This window comes from Oncorhynchus nerka, linkage group LG3, assembly GCF_034236695.1.
Source record: "Oncorhynchus nerka isolate Pitt River linkage group LG3, Oner_Uvic_2.0, whole genome shotgun sequence".
NCBI classification, from domain to species: Eukaryota; Metazoa; Chordata; class Actinopteri; order Salmoniformes; family Salmonidae; genus Oncorhynchus; species Oncorhynchus nerka.
The window spans coordinates 24,262,166-24,284,048 of record NC_088398.1 but is presented as its reverse complement, the minus strand read 5'-3'; the positions used below and the strand labels follow the sequence as shown (position 1 = coordinate 24,284,048).

At 42.3% G+C, this 21,883-nt stretch overlaps 1 protein-coding gene across 1 annotated transcript; it reads right to left on the bottom strand.

Annotated features, from left to right (window-relative positions):
- On the bottom strand, window positions 1-10,106 carry LOC115105360 (uncharacterized). Its single transcript, XM_029627311.2, has 7 exons — window positions 9,714-10,106; window positions 6,701-6,821; window positions 4,797-4,963; window positions 4,314-4,501; window positions 4,036-4,180; window positions 2,904-3,028; window positions 1-2,297 (listed from the first exon to the last, which is right to left on the bottom strand). Exons 1-7 carry the CDS (start codon window positions 9,760-9,762, stop codon window positions 1,275-1,277), a joined length of 1,818 nt encoding a protein of 605 aa, XP_029483171.2. The 5' UTR covers window positions 9,763-10,106; the 3' UTR covers window positions 1-1,274.
- Between the last annotated feature and the right edge of the window lie 11,777 nt (window positions 10,107-21,883).

Here is a 21,883-nt window from a genome sequence, read left to right as displayed (position 1 = left end):
TTCAGTAGCACAAGTAGTTACCTTTTTAATGAAAACATTAAATTCACAGTCATATTAGTTATAAAAGTGACCCATTATAAAAAACAAATCAGTATTATACTGTACATATATGCTGAATATGTGATACACATCACACCTGACAGTTTTAACAGTTTATTAGCCTATTATTATATCAAAGTGTAGTAAACACATAGGTATTGTCACTTAGATACTAAGTGCCCTGTTTGGCGTTAGTAGCTCACCAAAGTACCATAACCACCACACCCTCGTGGAGAATGACCCAAGCCTTTTGTCTCCTGTACTGTAGTTTCATCACCTCAAAAGAGCAGCAAACAATGAGAGGACGTTATTGAGGTCACGTACTCTGAAGACAAAACACACACAACAAAGTTATTTGACACGTTTCTCGGGTAACTCACGCTGCCATGTTTTGTATTTCTGACAATACTATTTTAGAAATGTATGCATCACCTTCAATGCTAATATGAATTTCAATTGTTTTCGATACATTTTTTTGCCACCAGCATTGTGATGCATATAATGTGTAGCACGATAACACAGATAATATGACAAACGAGAAACAATAAATGAAAGAGACAAAAGTACAGATATGCTGAAATGAAAGCTTTGTGCCTGTGACATTATGACATGAGAGGACAGGCCGTTTACTACCTTATGCCACCCAGATTCAACCCTGGATGTACATTGAATTTCTTCAAATGATACAGAAACTTCACAGTCATGGTTTAAATGAACACGTTAGTGTACATTAAGATGTGTGTATGTATGCACACATATATTGGAAGAACTAGCCTGTTTCTGGAAATGTTGCAAAATATGCAAATGAAAGAGAGCGTCACAATCAAATGTACAGAATCTATTTTTTACAGCATTTCATCCTATATTCTTGATCCTACATTTTACAGCACTTGATCCTACATCCAACATTTGTCATAATGTAAAAAAGGGCCAAAATTATAGCATTAATTCAGTAGGATTCCATTGAGGGGGGCATGTGTGCTGGATACTGGAGTAGAATCCTGCTCTTGTTTCTGAATCATAAGCTCCATGGCAGGCAGGAGAGGGACCGTGAAAGCGCCACTCTGCACTGCCACCAAAACCCTCTCTCTGCTCCTTCCATCTTCTCCCTGCACTTTGTGAAGGCTCGCTGAGACGGAACTTGTCTCTGGCGTACATTGGAGACCCAAACAGAGCGAAGAACAGGCACAGAGGCCCTTAAGATTATTTTAGGGATCTAAAAAAACGAAAACCAATCATCCTAGAATTTGTACCACCCAACCTCCCAGAAAAAATTCACTGCCTCTTTCATCCCCTCCTTCCTCTCCTTCTTCCTCTTCCTCCTGATCAATCCAAGCCTGTTGTGGAGCATATGAGGAAATCACAAAGTTATCCTCTGCTGTTAGACCTTGAGGGGCAAGGGGTACCCAGTGTTGTTTGTAACCAGACAACAATGTCATTGATGAGGTCTCGCAGTCTGCCAGGTTGATTGGAGGTATGGAGTGAGATGGTGAGTCATTGAAACACATTGGAGAGATTGGGGTGTATATTGTTCTCTCCTCCTCTCTCCCTGTACCAGGGCCCAACCACTCTGTCTCCCCCGTGGTGACCAGATCAGACAATAGTGATGCCCCTTGCCCAGTGTTGTCTAGGTCCCACAAAAGGGGCTGCCCCTTAGTGTCTGTAGGCAGTGCCATGCTGGCCATGGCACTCTGTGTCTCTGGCTGGAGCAGCAGAGTGGACAACTGCAGTTGGCCATCAATACGCCGCAATGTGGGCAGGACCAGGGGGTGCCCTGTTGAGTCCCTGTCTCCAACACACTGGTTCGGCTCAGGTGGTGCCCCATGCGAAAACAAAACTGGACCACCTTGAACCCAACTGGGTTTGTGGTCACTGGATTCAGATGACCATGGAGAGTTGATGTTGTCTTCGCTGTCTGGATGGTGATGGCATTCTTCCTTCACACCTTCATTGGATACCTGCACTACGACCATGCTATAGTTGGAGGACTGGGTGCTGTTGTTGGAGTGCTCTGGGGGTGGACCCTGCTGGCCCATGTAGGTGTCACAGTGCCTGGGCTGGGCAATGGAGGAGGGTCTGTCCTGGGGGGAATAGGACCCAGACCCACTGCTGGTGAACTTTGACCCCATCTGGAGTTTACCAGTCTTCAGGTCACCATAGGAGAACCCCACAGGGTAATGATACAGCTTGGCAGTGGAGATAGTGATGGCTTCTGGAGGGTACCACGATGGAGGTGGGATGTTGCTGGTTGTCAGTTTCTGTGTAGAAGAGAAAGAGGATTTAGTTTATGTAACTTACTAAAACACCTCTATGACCCCTTCTACATCCCACCAAACCCTTGGAATCATTGAGTGGTTACAATGTATGTCAAACCAAAATGAACTTGTTCAATTATAATTCTGAACAACTTTCATGGCAAGAATGAAATGAGCTCAACTGAAACAACACTGCTGTAATCTTTTGTAATTGCTTTCAGTTCTTGGCATGAAATGCAAATTACAGTGATACAACTGATTAAACGGGTATGATTTCTCAGCATATGAGAGGAGTTGGAATAAAACAGATACAACTTTGGGAAGATTGGTAAGTGCAGCCCTTTAAAGAGAAAATGAATGACGATAAAGTTAAATAATTTCCTCATAAATCAGTGCATGTGTAAATTGCAAAGAGATAACATTTTATTGTAACTACTGTTACACATTGTGCCCTCTTCCAAGTTAGGTGTTGCTTGAGATGAAACTTTTCACCCTATTGAGGCCTCTCATACACATGTTACTGTAAGTTTGGCCTGGAGGCCTGTTTTTCCAGTAACAGGAACTGGCACTCCTTCATATATGGGGAAATCTCCAATCAACATTTCTTACCAAGGCGTCTGGCATGTTGCTCTTCTTTCTCACATAGTGACGACACACCACCACCGGTAGCAGGAGAGAACCAAGTAGCAGACACCCTAAGAGGAGGAACCAGGGGAACAGCAGCCGGGGGTAACCTAGATGGGGGAAGATTGTTTCTATTACACCTCAGTAGTGGCAATACAGCTGCCTCACTCTCAGAGCCTATTGTAAATTGCCAGCGCTATAGAGCAAGCGTGGGCGTGTCTGTGAGGTCAGTCAGTGCAGTAGTTTCAAGGAGGCATAAATAAGAGGCTCCATTCAGTCTTTTCACCAGGAAGTGAGCCTTTATATAATCTTTGAAAAGGCAGTAGGAATACCCTTAACATTGTGAAACCACAGTCTATGCATTTGCAGTATGCCTTTAAGTTCTTTATGGTAACAGTATGGTTACTCAAATCATTCACAGATGATTCATTCAACATAACTAGCAAAGGCAAAAATGAAAGGCATTACCAGCCTGGTCTCATAGACTAGACGTAACATAGTAAATGTAAATCCGGGACACTCAAATTAGTATGATATGTTACGTTTGGTATGGTTACAAAAGACAGATGGTTTCTTAAAGCAAAAACGAAAGTTGGGTGGTTGGTCGGGGTGGATGGGTGGATGTATAACCAAAGGATGCGAGTTCAAATCTCATCACGAAAAACTTGAGAATTTTAACTAATTAGCAACTTTTCAACTATTTACTACTTTTTAGCTACTTTGCAACTACTTAGCATGTTAGCTAACCCTTCCCCTTCCCTTAACCGTAACCTTAACCCTTTTAGCTAAACCTTCCCCTAACCTTAACCCTTTAACCTAACTCCTAAACTTAACCCTAACCCTAACCCATAGCCGCTAGCCTAGCTAACGGTAGCCAGCTAGCTAACATTAGCCACCTAGCTCGAACATATTGTACGTTTTTCTAATTCAGAACATATAATACAAATTCCAATTCGTAACATATCGTACGACATGGGTGATGGACAGCCACAAATGAATACATACAATACGAAACGTAACATGGAGCGTCTCGGATTTACATACAAAATAATACGAAATGCTCTGAGACCAGCTTGTGCATACATGCAGAGCCTTGAGGGACACCAGATGACCTCACCTGGTAATGCCACACAGAAGGTATGGCTCTCACTGGGATTTCGGTGCCTTTCTACAGTTGGGACGTACACTACATAGCCACAGTACTCTACACTGATGTTCTTTAGATTGTTGAGGACAAACTCTCCAGTTGTGCTTTCGTGGACCTGCGAAAAAAAGAGTCAGCAGTCAGAACATGTTTTGTGTATCTAACGTGTGTGTGTGTGGGTGGGTGTGCGTGTGTCTGCATGCATATTGTGTGAGCAGTACGTGTGTGTGTGGGGTGGGGGGGTTTATCACCTGTGCTGCCCAGCTAGGACGAGTGATGTTGAGGATATAGACGGTTGGAGGTTTATGGTAGGAAAAGCTGGTACTGTTGAAAATCTCCTCGATGGAAGTCTTATTATCCGGTCCTAACGGTAGGATGACAGTCACTTTTAAAGATGATGTTGTGGCTTTCACAGACACATTGGGCGGCCCAAGGACGGCTGACGTGTAAAAGACAAATTAAGAGTGAGAATAAGACTAAGGAAAAAGAACGAATTAGTGACAATCTGAAGAGAACAGGATAAACCCATTGAGTATGGGCCAAATGCTAACTGGACGAATTGGTGAGTAACAGAAGCTTCCATGGAAACATACTTTGATGTCATTAGAGAATATGAACAGACAATTGGAGCGATGTGTATGTATCACAGCTAAGGATTCTGCCCTCTGAGCCAACACATAATCCAAAAACATCCCAATCTAGAAAAAGTATGATAAAGAGAGGAAATTGCTTACTGTCTCTCAGAGGTTTAAACAGTGCTGTATGGCCTAGGGAGTGACTGTTGGCGAAAACCTGAGCACTGTATGAATTTTGATAGATGTATGGTGTCTCTGCAGTGAGGTCACAAGAAAGAGTTGTGATGTTCTGGCACGCCATATTCAGCTTGTATGGGTCTCCGTACCTATAATGAACACAAAAAACATGATCAAACATAAAACACACTATGTAAGGAACCCTTAGCCAAAATTGAATGTTGCATTTTGTAATAAATATTGATTAACACTTTTTGTCCTGTTTGTCCTGCTCGCCTCCCTACCACTGAGGAAGTACAGTTCCCGCTCAGCCCAGTCAAAACTGTTCGCTGCTCTGGCCCCCCAATGGTGGAACAAACTCCCTCACGACGCCAGGACAGCGGAGTCAATCACCACCTTCCGGAGACACCTGAAACCCCACCTCTTTAAGGAATACCTAGGATAGGATAAAGTAATCCTTCTCACCCCCCCCCCCTTAAAAGATTTAGATGCACTATTGTAAAGTGGCTGCTCCACTGGATGTCATAAGGTGAATGCACCAATTTGTAAGTCGCTCTGGATAAGAGCGTCTGCTAAATGACTTAAATGTAAATGTAAATGTAAACACTTTACTTGATGCCTGCAGGTACAATGCTTTAAAAAAATAAATTATGAGCATGTATGAGCATTTATCATGACATATCACATGTTGTAAATGTATTGCCTTTCAGGGTGTGCGTGCGGCATCCTAGCTGCTAGACCATAAATAGCACAACAGAGTTCTGAAATAGGTGTGTTATTTAACCCCTTACTTCCTCATAGAAAAATAACTGAAGGATAGTGTGTCAAACAGGGAACCGATATTCAGCGGGGATGATCAGGGCCAATCTTTTTCTGAACTGATTTGATGGTGGAGCTATGAGGCATTGAATAAGGACATGCAAGCCATTCCAGGTGACCGTCTCGGAGAAACAAATCAATGCGATTGGTGTGAAACTTGGCTTTTGCCCGTCAGACCGTGTCATGACCAATTAGATGAGCTGACGTTTCCACTTTGTAGCGATATCTCAAAGAGGCGGTAAGACAAAGTGATTGAGACGAAAACGTTGGCCTTGCATAGCCACAGGTGAACTGAGTGCCGTTTGTAAAGTTAAATGTTACATTTTTACAGGCAATTATTTTTTTACAGATTTATCCCTGTGGTGTGCAGAGAAACAGAGTGAGGCCTGTGGTGATGCACAGACCACAGCCTGTCTGCGAAGGTTTGCCCCAGCCAGTGGAGCTCAACCTGCAGCATGGAGAAGTACAGTAGCACCATGGTTTCAAGGCTGATGGCAGTAGGTGGAGCAGCAAATTGAGCAACCCACCATATCCAAAACGATGGGGACAACGATGGGGGCAACGATGGGGACAACAATGGGGATAACGATGGGGACAACAATGGGGACAACAATGGGGATAACGATGGGGACAACAATGGGGACAATGATGGGGACAACAATGGGGACAACAGTGGGGACAACGATGGGGATAACGATGGGGACAACAATGGGGACAACAATGGGGATAACGATGCAGACAACAATGGGGACAATGATGGGGACAACAAAGGGGACAACAGTGGGGACAACAATGGGGATAACGATGGGGACAACAATGAGGACAACAATGGGGACAACAATGGGGATAACGATGGGGACAACAATGGGGATAACGATGGGGACAACAATGGGGATAACGATGGGGACAATGATGCTGAAAAGGAGCATGGTTCCGTCTTTCAGCACACAGCTTTAAAATGTTGTTGACATAAGTCACATGTCGCCCTAGGTCACCCTAGCCTAGGCACATAAATATGTTGTTGGGTTGAAAGGTGAAAAGGTGACCACGGTATTCCTGTCTCTCACCTATTGTAAAGGACACTGTAAAGGACCCCTTCATCTGGGCTGTCGAACTTGTTCCAGTGGAGCACAGTGTTGAAATTCCTAGAGATGAAGTATGGCTTCCCTTCACCAATGGCGGAACAACCTATAGATAAAGAGAAAGACGGTGGGGAGAGTTAACTTGTCCATTTCCGAATAGCATTCGTAGTATAACGTCTCTCTAGTCAGTACACAAAAAGCATTGCTCTATTATTCAACATTGTCGCGACCTATGTGACATGCTCACAGCAACAGCCTCTGTCAAAGGATCTGCCTCTCTCGGGATACACTTGCTCCATTTTCACTCATAGCAGCTGTGGGCCAAACTCAAACAGGGCTTACGTAAGCTGGGCTTTGTTTCATTGGCAGCAGGAACTAAAGTGTGTAATTGTTCCAGGGCTACAGAGGAGGGAATATAAGCAACTGAACATGTGGAAGCAAGCCAATTGTTTGATTTGAGTGAGAATAGGATGAAACAAAAGCCACAGTTTGGGTCTGTAGGGCCCATCCACAAAGGGATGTTTAATAAAAAAAATACAGTGTCCATTATAGGACAGCCTTAATTCCTCAAGAGGTTTGTGCCAGTCTTATCGGGACTCTATAATAAGATAGAAACTGTAGTGGAAGAATAATAGAAGGTGATAATTGCGACGAGCGACTTGCAGGCGCTGAGGCCCAGCGTGATGACATGAATCATGATTTATGACATAAGTTTGGATGGCTGACCATTTGTGGGGCTACCACGGGGTTTAAACACACCTTATATGTGGACTTCTCTGTGCAGGGACGTTCCCACAGAACCCTGCGAGTACAGAGACCATTGGAGGTGTGAAGACAGATGAAAACGTGAAATAGACTAAATGAATGTTGTTGGGAGTTTTAAAACTATCATGTTTGAATTGTTTCAAGAGTTCATAAAGAGCCATGGATTTTGATATGTTTCAACGTGCTGTAAGTGCTATGGATTTATTGTTACAGGGAAAATGAGTCATTCTGTTAATCGGAGGGCTGATAGTTCAAAGAGGGAGCGACACAGTGGCGCTCTGCTCTATTCTAAATTGAGTTGATTAGATTAGAATCTGGGTGTGTTTTTCTGTCTTTTGTTTTTACTAGCCAAGTGCAAAGAAATGTTCATTCAGCTTGAGTGTGTGTTCATGCTTGAATTTGGTTAAAGGACAGTAAATGTGTTCATATGAATTGAAGGCAAGTGTAACCACGTTAAGTCTCATTTACACTGATTAGTCTGTAATGTATGTATGTCACGTACACTGCAATTGTTTGAGTGTTAATTATTTCATGACCGGGACATTCTACTAGTTGAATTGAGTAAATGCGTTCCTCCTTCTACAGAGTAATTCTTTGATTGACTCTACTCTTATAATTTAGCAGGTCTATTGGCAGTTGTTATATACACAATACCCATACCATATGCCTGAGTACCACCTTGACATCCCTGATGCTAGTACATTGGACGCCAGGATTAGCTATTCGTATCTAGTCTCTTAATAATTGAATAACGGTTCAAGTTAGACATGTTCATTATAGTCATTCTGAGAGGTGATGCAAGGCTCGCTACCTTGACTAGATCCTCTAGAGACGTACAGGGCCTGTCGCATTTATTTACATAATGTTGGAGTCAGATTGATAAAGGCAGTTTATTATTATGCTCAACATCATTTCTACATAACGTTTGGATAATTTCCATCCAACTACATAACGTTTGGATAATTTCCATCCAACTACATAACGTTTGGATAATTTCCATCCAACTACATAATGGTTGGATCATTTCCATCCAACTACATAACGGTTGGATCATTTCCATCCAACTACATAATAGTTGGATCATTTCCATCCAACTACATAACGGTTGGATCATTTCCATCCTACTACATAACGTTTGGATCATTTCCATCCAACTACATAATGGTTGGATCATTTCCATCCAACTACATACCGGTTGGATAATTTCCATCCAACTACATAACAGTTGGATAATTTCCATCCAACTACATAACGGTTGGATAATTTCCATCCAACTACATAACGGTTGGATAATTTCCATCCAACTACATAACGGTTGGATAATTTCCATCCAACTACATAACGGTTGGATAATTTCCATCCAATTACATAACGTTTGCATAATTTCCATCCAATTACATAACGGTTGGATAATTTCCATCCAACTACATACCGTTTGGATAATTTCCATCCAACTACATAACGTTTGGATAATTTCCATCCAACTACATAATTTCCATCCAACTACATAACGGTTGGATAATTTCCATCCAACTACATAACGGTTGGATAATTTCCATCCAACTACATAACGGTTGGATAATTTCCATCCAACTACATAACGGTTGGATAATTTCCATCCAATTACATAACGGTTGGATAATTTCCATCCAACTACATAAGAGGTGGGATTTTCAATATAGATACACTAGGAAGAATTTATACTTAATTAACCTTTCCTTTTTTTATGTCAGTTACGTATGTAGAACCACTTACGTCACAGTGCATCTGGTCATGTCTCGTGCAGAGTACAGGTTACGCAATTCACCAGAAAATTATACACAGCCTCGACTCCCTTCCACATCAGCATTTTGATATGCCCTATAATAATGTAGTCGATATAATAGACCACTCAAATTAACTTGCCCTGGGGATCCATTTTCCATTGATCGCTATAATTTACTCCACATAGGGTTCACTACTCTTTGTCCACCAGGATCTTGATTAGAACTGTGGGGAAATCTCAAGAGACTCACATCATCTAATTCATCACGACCTCATATTAAAACAATGACTGTCATGATGCGTCCCAAATGGGCCCCCTATTCTCTATATGGCGCAGTGCTTTTGTCCAGAGCACCAGTGCACTATTTAGGAAATAGGCTGGCACTTGGGATAAATCCTAGGTTTATATCTACATAGAGTGCGCTCATCCAAATCAAACAGGAGATCAGTGGTGCTCCGTTAAACTCACCATAGCAGTACAGGAGAAGCACCACGACCTTCCTAGGCCTCAGATCCATTGGGCTTTAGGAGTCAGAAGAGTGAGATTAAAATCCCGTTCTCACAGTCTGTACTCCTTTGTCCTGATTTCTTCAGGCAGAACCCACCATGTGATGTGTAGTAAATACGACTCCAGTCAACAACAAAAAAAAAAACAGTAATGGTCCAGGTCAAAAAAATCAATGAAGACACAAGGAGAGACCAAGTCCCAATCCTCCGGGTATCGGAGAGCAGATCTGGGATTCATAGGATATCCTATCCACGACCTGAACCATCTCTGACCAGTTTAGGGAAAGGAGCACCCATCCCCAGGTGAGCTGCAGGTGAACTTTGGAACCGTCTTATCAACTTTGTTCCTGTTTTTGTCTCCCTATGCTCAACCTCCCTCCCACAAAGTTTCGGCTACTGTGTTGGCTGTCCTCTCTCTCTCTCTCCCTCCCTCCCTCTCTCTCTCTCTTTCTATTTTTCTTTCTCTTTCTATTTCTCTCTCTCCTGTTCTTGTCTTTCAGGTTTTATCTGACAATTTATCCTGCATCATTACAAAGGAGATAGAATGTGCAATCTGTCAACACATCGCACCGCCACATGAGAATAAACTGTTTAACCTGTTTTCAGTTTCACCAGTGTTCTATTGCTGTGTTTAATGGTTTTCAAACAATGGTATGTTACATAGCTAGTTATTCAATGGCACACCTTTCTCTGCACAACCAAGGTGTGTACAGAACATGAATTATTCCTTCGGAATGAATGAAGGAGACTCCAAGAAATATTGCTTCAATGGATCTTTGTAGGATAATTATGGAAATCTAATTTTATAATGGAACCCATATTGTTGCCCATAGGAGTCTATACATTGTCCCTGCTATCCCCAACCATATCACATAGACTTTGTTTTAATAGGGTAATAACATGGACCATCAAGCATTTTGATTCTCAACCCAGAGGGTATAATACACACTGAATGATGTGTCTATTATCTATTGTCTACACTGGTGTGAAGAGTTGCCCAGCAGTTTGCAACAGGAGGAAGTGTCACGCCCTGATCTGTTTCACCTGTCTTTGTGATTGTCTCCACCCACCACCCGTTTTCCCCCATTAGTCCCTGGGTTTGTCTTGTCAAGTCAACCAGCGTGGTTTTCCATGTTCCTGCTTTTTCTTATCTCTCTTTTGCTAGTCCTCCCGGTTTTGACCCTTGCCCGCCTTGACTTTGAACCCTCCTGCCTGACCATACTGCCTGCCCTGACCTTGAACCTGCCTGCCACTCTGTACCTCCTGGACTCTGACCTTGTTATGATCTTTTGCCTTTCCACGACCATTCTCTTCCCAGCCCCTTGGATTATAAAACATATCAGAGTCTCGAACCATCGGCCTTCCGTAGAACCAGGTAGAACCCTTTTTTGGTTTCAGATAGAAACATTTTGGGTTCCATTTAGAACCCTCCGTGGAAAGGGTTCTTCATGGAACCCAACAGGGTTCTAACTGGAACCAAAAAGGGTTCTTCAAAGGGTTCCCTTACAGGGACAGCCAAATAACCATTAGGTTCTAGAAATACCTTAGTGTAGTGTAGTGTGTACCCAATAAATTGTTCTATCAAAAAGTTATTGAGGTTTATTGTATTTATAAATCCGACCAGTTTCTTATTTAGAACTTTTGATCCAAGGCTGTTTGCCGAGAACCTTGATATGAGATTAAGTTTATCTTTGAGAAGTGTCTCAGAGTTGTCACCATATTCTCAGGGGAGAAGTGCACACATAGATACAATAAAATGCAGGGTTTTATATTTCATTATGTGAGTCCACGCACCTCTTCCTCCATTCTCTTCAAAAGCAAATGATAAAAAAGTAAACAAGGAAGGCCTTGGAGAGATTAAAAACCATGGCCTCATCTGCTCCCTAGCCGACGCTTTTCATACACTGCTGGCAGTCCTCTCATCATTACATGATAAATTCATTAGTCTCTCCACAATTAACTTGTTTTACCTCCCACTACTCACGCTCGCATCTCACCCTTGCAAATGAGAAAAGCCAAAGGTAGACAAAGAGGATCAGGGAAAATTACACCGTACAAAATGGATGAAAGGTCCCATGGTGCAACAGTGCTTCTGCTGCCTTTATTTGGCATTCAGAAAATGAGTGTGAAAAAGAAAACAGTTTGGCGTCAATTGAATTGTTATAATGACTCATAATCATAGCCGTACTGCTGCCAGTCCAGCCATGCAGTCCCACAGTACACTGTGTGCATCTTGGTAATAAAAACATAATAAAACTAAAACTGTTATGGCCACAAATGTACTGATCAATCATAGCAAAACAGATGGCCTTAAAGCAAACAGAGGGATTGAAACTTTCTGAAGAGTGTCCTTGCTTCAGCTGCAGAGTTAACTGTGCAAAAATTCAATAATTGCTTTTGTGAAAGAACAGATTCAGCTCAGCAAATGAATCATCGATGGGCTCCAAGCACAAATCACTTGTCGCTCATAATTGCAATAGGCATCATGATGTTCTCTTTCAAATTGGCTCCACTTTATGATTCTTTGCTATCCTCACTGGTCAGACATATGGAAGTTAATAAAAAATATTCTACATGAGCTACATTTTCAATGGTTTACTTTTTTTTGTATGGTCTATAAACTCGTAAAATATACACAAACATGCTGATAGCGCTTCGATCCAATTACCAAGTTTAATTAACTGCTGTTTGACTACTGTGGCAGAGCCACTGCCACCTGAATATGACAGCTGGCCACAGGCTGATAGAGGAGTTGGCCAACTTACAAGACGCTGTGTTCTAACAGAAAGATAATGGAACAGCCACCTCAACCTGGCAACAAAATGATCTGGCAACCCAGCAACATCAAGCTCAAAATCCAGAGCAATTTTAAGGTACTGCAGTGTGGGCTACTCTGTTTAACAATGCAGAGAGGCCCTAATGTTCTTTCCAGTATTCCTTTTCCTCAGGACTTGTGAAAATGTGATTATTTTTGGGGAACTTTAATTGTCCGTCTGTTCGTTCTGAACTTTTCATGAGGCATGAGATGAGACATCTGCCCATTTTACTGACTCCATTTATTGGACCTAGTAACAAAGAAATCAATCACAAGATGAGACTATTCATTAAAAAGAGAACAAATGAACTGAAAGGGGGATGTTCTGTGTAACTACAGTATATTGGACAGTGTGTTACTATGCTGACCTCAACTTCTACTCAAAGTCGTCTGACTCCCTTTGAAGCCCAAAGTTCATCCTGTCGACCAAGTTTTTTTGATCAGCATGTCATCCGAGAAATCCATACGCTCCTGTGATCCCTGGCTGTTTCCAATTCCTACTCTGCTGTAACAATGTGCTCGAGTGGATTCGATACGAGAATCTATCTCCTTTCTCCTTGTCACCAAATCAATTCACAGCCAAGGCACCCTTGAGAGAAAACAGCTTTGAAGTTGGACACAGACTGAGTGAAGAGAGAGAGAGAGAGTGAGAGCAGACCGAGCCTTGTGCTTCAGGAGCATCATCAACACTGATTCTTCCTGCCTGTTTGCCATCACAGCCAGTCAAACATGACTCTCACCTTTCACCTGCAGCTAGCTGGTCTACAGAAGTAGTGGAATGAGTCAGTACCTGGCCTTGGAAACGTACGTTGGTCTGAGATAACACTGTCCCCTTTAGGACCAATCATCTAGGGGTCTCAGTGCAAGAAGGAACAGAGGGAGCCGGGACTGCGGCCATATTAGATATTTTTTCCTGTCAACTGAGGGACTTTCTAACATGGATTCTGTGAGACAAGGGGGGTCTTCAAGCATACATCACCTTACATTGCTGCGTCTCATCACGCTAGAAGATGTCTCGCCTACATCAACTGACATACATAGCCAAGGATTGTCTGTACGTCTCTGACTTTGTGTGTAACTATCCCACATGTCTTTCTGGGTAGAAAGCAGAGATTACTGAATGCTGATCGCAGCCGTCCTTCACATATAGATTAATACATTACGAGCAGACCACAAATGGATTCAGAAGGGAGAAATAGAAACACAAAATAGAATGCGGCCCCATTGAAATGATACGTCTTAGAATGTGTGTAGAGCATGGAACCAAGGTGTTCTACCTCTGCGGGGGGAAAGGAGCTAATTACTGGCTGCTGACGGCAGCGGTCGATAGGCCCTAGTTCCCTGCAGGGCTGTATCCATTGGAAACAGGTCTGAGATCGAGCTTGCTGCGGGAATGGGAGAAGTGATCACCCACCGCCTCCCTGGAAAAGGTCTCTGTGGTATTTTGAGGCTCGGGAGGGGGGCCACGACAAGCCTCCACTCAATCTAATGAAAGCTCACAGGTACCCTGAGCAACTCTGACAGATCCCTCTCAGGCAGAGAGAGACAGAGAGAAGGGCAGAAGGCAGCTCCACAGAGACTGGTGGACTGAGAGAGTGTACACAGAGACATTGACAGTCAGACAGACACATGAACATGAGGGCAGGCAGGCAGGCAGGCAGGCAGGCAGGCAGGCAGGCAGGCAGGCAGGCAGGCAAACAGGTAGGCAGGCAGGCAGACAAACAGGCAGCCATGCAAGAAGGCAGAGAGGTCAACATGCACAACAGGGGCCACATTTCAACCTGAATTCACAGGAATCTAATTTACAATCTATTACAAACCGTATTACTGCCTCCTAAATTTCCTCGAAGAATTTGTTCTCGACACAGTCATAAACTGTCATGTGTGTGGCACAATGGGCCAACGTGACAATGAAAAACTATTATTTGATTGGGGCGAGGGACGAGAAGAAAATGTGAGCCATGTCTTATATCACAGTAACACAAGTATGGAAGGAGTCAGATTGTTCATCAGTGTCAATTTATTCACTAATGGCCTCAAAATAACCCTCTCAAAAGAGGTGCCTTTTTCCGACATGAATGAGAAATTATTATAACGAGACAATAACGTACTATTTGTCTCCAGGCAAAGACATTTGATTTTATCATTAAAGTATGTGGCACGTAGCTGGGCTAATGGTGTGGCATTATCAAAACCAATCAATTTTGCCTCCATCATTTTAATTTGTGGACGACCAAGATGTGTAACTTCGCAAACAACTGGAAACTGTTCGTTACACCAACAGTCTTGCTTTGTTGTAAGGTGGGGGAAAAATACTGTAGTATGACTAATGAGAGTTAAGCAACCAGACTTTCTTACGCTCAAATCCTTGATGGCGCTTTTGCTGTTGTAGCTTTATCCAAGTACTTAACCTGCATTATTCCAGGAAATGAATAATTCAATACAACCACATTCTTATCCCTGATCCCCACATCAATATGAATAAGGCCAGGCAGACTAGCTTTACAATCAATATTTCATTCTGCCAGGAGCAGTAGCATACCCAGCCAGGCGCCAGAGCCCACAAACAGCAGCCATATACAACGCTGAGATGCTGCTCTAGACATCTTCTCGCAGGTCGGCCAAATTAGAGCAAGTTGGAAGCAAGTGTATCTACAGAATGATGAGGAAATGATTCACATGGAGAATGATCACATCATCCGAGATGTGCAAATCAACACAAAAATGGCGAATTTTGAAGCTTCAAAGCCATGGTCGGTGTTACTAAAGTGAGGGATAGTGTGGCAGCCATGTTGGACTTTCCATGCACAGATAAAAGACAGGCCGCTTCATTTATAAAAGAGTGAAAGAGACCCTTTGGGCATGAAACATTAACAATCAAAAGACATATATTAGATACTAAAGATCTGGCCTTGGGCCACGTGAGTACCCACACACATTCTACACATCCAAGCACCACCGTGGGGAATAAGAGGAGTGAGAGAAAAAAAACACTGAATGACTGTGTCCTTCAAACCTAGAGTCCATTTATTCTGATTATTGGATTCTCTGAGATGACTCTGAATTCACAATGTTGGCATTTTTGTGCTCTTCTTACAAGTCAGCAGCAGCATACAGGACCATACTGTCAGCGTTAGTGTGCAGTGCCGCTCTCCTACAGCGGGGCCATTCCACAAAGCGTCAGACAAGGCCTGTACCAGAGGACATTACACTTTTTTGCTGTGGGATATTTTAATTAGGGACAGTTCACCATTTTTTGCTGGTCATTTAAAGAAATGCACCTGACCCTCCCTTTGTACCGTAAAATAAATAGAATAAACCCCTCATAGAATAAACTCAAAATAATGTTACCGACCACAAATAACAACAACTGTAGTGACCCTGTGTTTATAATGCCACTTCAACATGCTTTTGTGGTACAGACGATGCCACGCAGGGCTACGGGCCAGAATGTTGAGGGTTTGACCCCCTCCATGGACGAGCTCACTCTCCCTGCCTGACTCATATTACACTACGATCAGAGCAGGCTGTAGACAATGATCAGCTAGGGGGAAATCAGATTTTCAACATTTTGATGCAATATTTATAATGATATAAAATATATGCAACACATTTTTCATCAACAGCTTTCTGTGCCAATGCACCACACAGCCAATAAATAAAGCATACCTGTCACGCCCTGACTGTAGAGATCCCTTTATTCTCTGTGTTTGTTTGGTCAGAGTGTGACTCGGGTGGGAAAGTCTATGCTTTCTGGTTCTTTGTTTTTGGCCGGGTATGATTCTCAATCAGGGACAGCTGTCTATCGTTGTCTCTGATTGGGAATCATACTTAGGTAGCCTTTTTTCCTTTTCTCATTTGTGGGTTGTTGTCTTTGTTAGTGGCATGTATAGCCTTACAGAGCGTCACGTTTGTTTTGTTGTTTATTGTTTTGTTGGCGACATTTAAAATAAAAGAATGTACACTTACCACTCTGCACCTTGGTCTGGTCATTTCCTTGACGACGATAGTGACAATACCGACTTCGGGCACCTCCATGTCATGGTTTGCATTCTGCCACCTCTGGTCTCTTGGCCCTCTCACCATCTGAAACCTTACCTCTTGAAAGAGTATCTTAAATAATCCCACAGCACCCGCCCTTGCATCACATCCTCACCCCCCTCACTTGAGATGAATGCACGAACAGTAAATCGCTCTGGATAAGAGCGTTTGCTAAATTACTAAAATGTTTTTTTTTTTATGTAGGCTGCTGCTATCGAATGCTTGACAATCTCCAAGTCTTAAAACCTTTTGTGTAACAGATGTCTCTTCACATTCATCAATGGAAAGAGACACAGTTTGTATTGATTTATTGGCTGATTTTATTTGTCAGTAAAAACAATACATATATACACAATCAGTGGCGACTTGTCATTCAGGGCAGGTGGTCTCTTTTTGTTTGTTTTCTTGAGTAAGGCAGCTCCAAAATGCAGGTGTTTCAGCCTAGCTTAGTGCTTTCTGTGGTGTTGGGGTAAGTCAGCCGAAAGTACGGAGTGTTGCTTCGTGATTGGCTCAGTGTTCTGTCACTCATGGGGACACTACGTCACCACCAAGTCTAAGGGTAGAGCTCTAAAATTCTAGGCCCTTGGGTGCTGCCATAGAGTTACATTAGAAGTGCTGTCGTGGAAGGATCAGAATTTGTTGGTAACATTTGTAAGATGTTTAATATTCATCAAATGTGTGTAAGTTACTTCTCATCAGAATGGTATTTTTGTGTAATTCTGTGGTGAGGTTGCAGTTATCTGTTCTATGTCAAAACTAAGTTGCATGGGCCGCTGAGAGGGGAGAGGTCAAAGTGTCATCATGTGTAAACATATCTTTTACTCCCTACCTTTTTCTAGTGGGGAAAGAAGGGTGGCAGTGTCTGGAATCATTCTATGCTCCCTCTAATGTTGTTTCTATCTTAACCTATAGCCTCATCCTCCTCTCCGTGAGTTTGTCCAGGAGTTTGTATTTAGAGTGGGTTGTATATAAATGACAATTTGATATATGCCTGTTGATATGGAGGATTTGGTTTATTGTTCTGGGGTTGGGAAAGGAGACAAAGCTGAACAATGAATTATGTCTATGCTGTCTGACTATGTGTGTTTTTCCTATTAAAAGGAACTCAGTTGCATTGTAAGGGGACTTTTATAACTAACTCTGACGTGTGTGTGTGGTTTGCTCCCATGATTAGGTAAATAGAGGAAATTTCCACGACAGTGCCCATCCAAGAGGGCGTTATATCTACACGTTATATCTAGACTAACTTTGAGCGGACTGATTATGTCAACATCATACTTGAAAAATCTTAGACATCTTGGACATAAAGATTACACAACAAGTTGGAAATCGCAAATTCAACAATGAGTGGTTTGGAAAGAATCCGTGGCTAACTGCAAGCATTGCAAATGTAATCATTCACCTGCTATTCAGTGGAGTGGCTGTGTGTCTAAGATTAAGGGTCTCTTTTCCTAGTTTAAAATGATAAAACATTCCAAATTGGCCGTGGTGTCAATTAAGCATGATTTGTGCCGCACTCAAAATAATTGTTAACTCGGAACTGCAAAATCTGTTCAACTGGGAACTTGTGAAAAATAAGCCACGACTGGGAAAATAAGTGTTGAACTTTCATCCAACTCGGATTCTCAGGCCGCTAGAAAGAGCTACAACCTGAAGATCACTGACTTCATCATGATTCAACCTTTTTTTCTCTCTTTGAGTTCCCAGTTGTCTTGAAAGCACCATAAATCCAGAGAATGGCAGACTTCATGACAAAATTTGCCCACGAAGGACCGCCGCACCACTTCCTGTTCCAGTGAGCACAACACAACAAGGTGAGTCCAAAAACGTCTTGCATGCTGCTGCATAAATTATGTAATATTCCAGGGAGATATGTATATCGTAGCTAATAAAGTAATACTTAGTGCATGTTGTGTAGTAAGCTGTTGGTAGCCTGTGTGCATCACCCTAATAATTTGGTCTACTTTCACCTACTGTTCTGACTAGGTGGTGCACATGTAGCCTATAACCTGTTTTTGAGAAATGTAATCATTAAATATTGTAAGAGCTTTCAATTGTCTGCTTGTATGCCCCCTTTATTTATCCTACCATTCTGACTTGGTGTACAGGGAGAACACTGTAAGAACGGCCCATGTTCTGAATTCTGTCGCTGTACATTTCAAAACCGCTGAACAAATAGTTATATTGACTACGTCCATCCTAGCTCTCTTATTAATGAATGTCAATCGAAATTACGGATTGCCTCTTATCCTATTGTCGTCCTCTTTATGCCATAATTTGTACATCTCAATTGTCAGTAGAAACCACATTTGTTTAAGCAAGTCAGCCATGTCAGCTATATATTTTTTAAAGGCAGTAAATAAGGCTGAATGATCTGTTTCGCTGCCAGACAAGGCTCCGCTGATAGCCAGGTGTAGCAGTATTAAGGTTTTGGGACTGCTGTTGGGACTTTATGTAGTTTCTGGGCACCGTTTGCCACCTTTATGGTGCAATTAATGTATTGTTTAGTGTTGTGTGTCTTTGCTGGCATGTATCCCACATCATTTATTGTTGCCCCACAAAGATTTGAATGCTAAAATCGCCACTGTACTGCCACGACTCCCACCGAAGGTGGCTCCCCTGCCTGTTCAGGCGGTGCTCGGCGGTCGTCATCGCCGGTCTACTAGCCTCCACCGATCCCTTTTTCCTTTTCTGTTCGTTTAGTCTTATTAGTTGCACCTGTTCCTTTTTGTGTTTCTTGATTTTTGTCTATTTAAGCCTGTTAGGCCCTCTTAAATTTGTGCGGGATTATTTTTGTTCTCTGTGGGCTGTGGATGTGTTCTCGTTGTTGTTTTCTCCGGACCGTTTGTCCTGTGTTTGGGCCGGTCAGTGTTATGCGCCCTGTAATTTGGCGTGATCGTTTTGTGCTGGAGAATAAATATCACAAATCACCAAACCCTCTGCTCTCTGCGCCTGACTCCTACCCACCACTCCTAGTAACCTGTGACATGTACACAATACAAAGATTTTTAAAAAGTGACCAGGATTGCACAATAAAGTCAGGGACTTATTTCCTTTGTGGTGGCATTTTTTTTTTTTTTTACAGAACTACGTATACAATTACAAAGAGATACAGACAAAAAAATCCTAAACCTCCAGATGAGTATCCGACATCTACTTCACTTGCATAAAAAGGTTAGATGGAAACCTGGTTAATGTCAAGACATTTTGAGGACTCTGGAGTTACATTTTGGATGAACGTGCACATGCCTACAGGAGATTTTTGAAGGAGCCTAATCAGATTCAAGGATTGGGTTGTGTTTATGCCAGATATACAAGAGAATACATTTTAAAAGTGAAATAATAAATATTTAGGCTTTATCGAAGCATTAGGTTCTAGGTGTGCAAGGAACAGGCACTCCGTTTGGAGGGGAGGCAGAGCTCAAGTTAAGCTTTCCTGAATATCTGGGCCTGCCGGGAGCGTACGCGTCCACATTATTAAAGAACGACTTGGGAGAATAATGATCTGCAACAGACAGTTCATCTCGGTGTCAGAAGTAAAAATGCAGCCAGTCTGGCCTGCTACTGTGCCTTTCTAGACCTTATAAACTGTTGAGAGTAGACCCACAACCGATCCAAATGGAATGAAACATTCAAATCATAGGGCTTTTACACTTTTATTCAAATTACACGTTCACTGCAGCCTATTTTAGAATTTCGTACTCACTTAAAAAACACTAATGCAATTATTCATTGCGTTATGGTGTTGTAGGATAATCTAGGTAGGATAATTGTATTGTCCCTGAACAAGATCAAAAGCTTTTTGAGCAGATAGACAGTTAGACAGGTAGACTAGATTGATCTGTGGTATAGTTAAGCAATAAGGCCCGAGGGGATCATACTGTAGCATTGACCTGGTCAGTCTATGTCATGGAAAGAGCAGGTGTTCCTAATGTTTTGTACACTCAGTGTACAATGTACTAACTGATGAAAAGGCAATTGAGAAGTGAAGAAGCTCTGAGATAACAACATTTCCAAATTCATCCCTAAATTAACATACTTTTGGGACACTGCCTCCCGTAAATAAAAGCAATTGCACTTGAGTTAGCCACCTGGCACTTTCATCTACACAGCCTTAGGAACAGCTTAGGACTGTTCCTACACACAACGCAACGCGGAGTGCCTGGACACAGCCCTTAGCCATGGTATATTGGCCATATACCACAAACCCCTGAGGTGCCTTATTGCTATTACAAACTGGTTACCAATGTAATTAGAGCAGTAAAATAAATGTTTTGTCATATCCATGGTATGTGGTCTGACATACCACAGCTGTCAGCCAATCAGCATTCAGGGCTCAAACCACCCAGTTTATAACAAAAGTTGACTCGTGGAAAAGCAGATGAGGACATTTGGCTTGGAAGGAAGAAATGATATAGTAAAAGCTGCAAAAGAGTGAATGTAAAGGAGGGAAAAAACTCCCTACCTTCCCCTTCCCCAATAAAAAAACAACACAACCCTCCCCATTTCGATCTGTCCCTTATATACAGTTGAAGTCGGAAGTTTACATACACTTAGGTAGGAGTCATTAAAACTAATTTCTCAAATTTCTGGTTAACAAACTATAGTTTTGGCAAGTCGGTTAAGATATCAACTTTGTGCGTGACACAAGTCATTTTTCCAACAATTGTTTACTCTCAGATTATTTCACTTATAATTCACTGTATCACAATTCCAGTGGGTCAGAAGTTTACATACACTAAGTTGACTGTGCCTTTAAACAGGCTGGAAAATTCCAGAAAATGATGTCATGGCTTTAGAAGCATCATTTGAGTCAATTGGAGGTCTACCTGTGGATGTATTTCACAGACAACAGGACAACAGCACAATTAAACCCAACCAAATCATGAGAAAACAAAAAGATAATTACTTAACACATTGGAAAGAATTAACAAAAAAACAGAGCAAACTAGAATGCTATTTGGCCCTACACAGAGAGTACACAGCGGCAGAATACCTGACCACTGTGACTGACCCAAAATTAAGGAAAGCTTTGACTATGTACAGACTCAGTGAGCATAGCCTTGCTATTGAGAAAGGCCGCCGTAGGCAGACATGGCTCTCAAGAGAAGACAGGCTATGTGCTCACTGCCCACAAAATGAGGTGGAAACTGAGCTGCACTTCCTAACCTCCTGCCCAATGTATGACCATATTAGAGAGACATATTTCCCCCAGATTACACAGATCCACAAAGAATTCGAAAACAAATCCAATTTTGAAAAACTCCCATATCTTT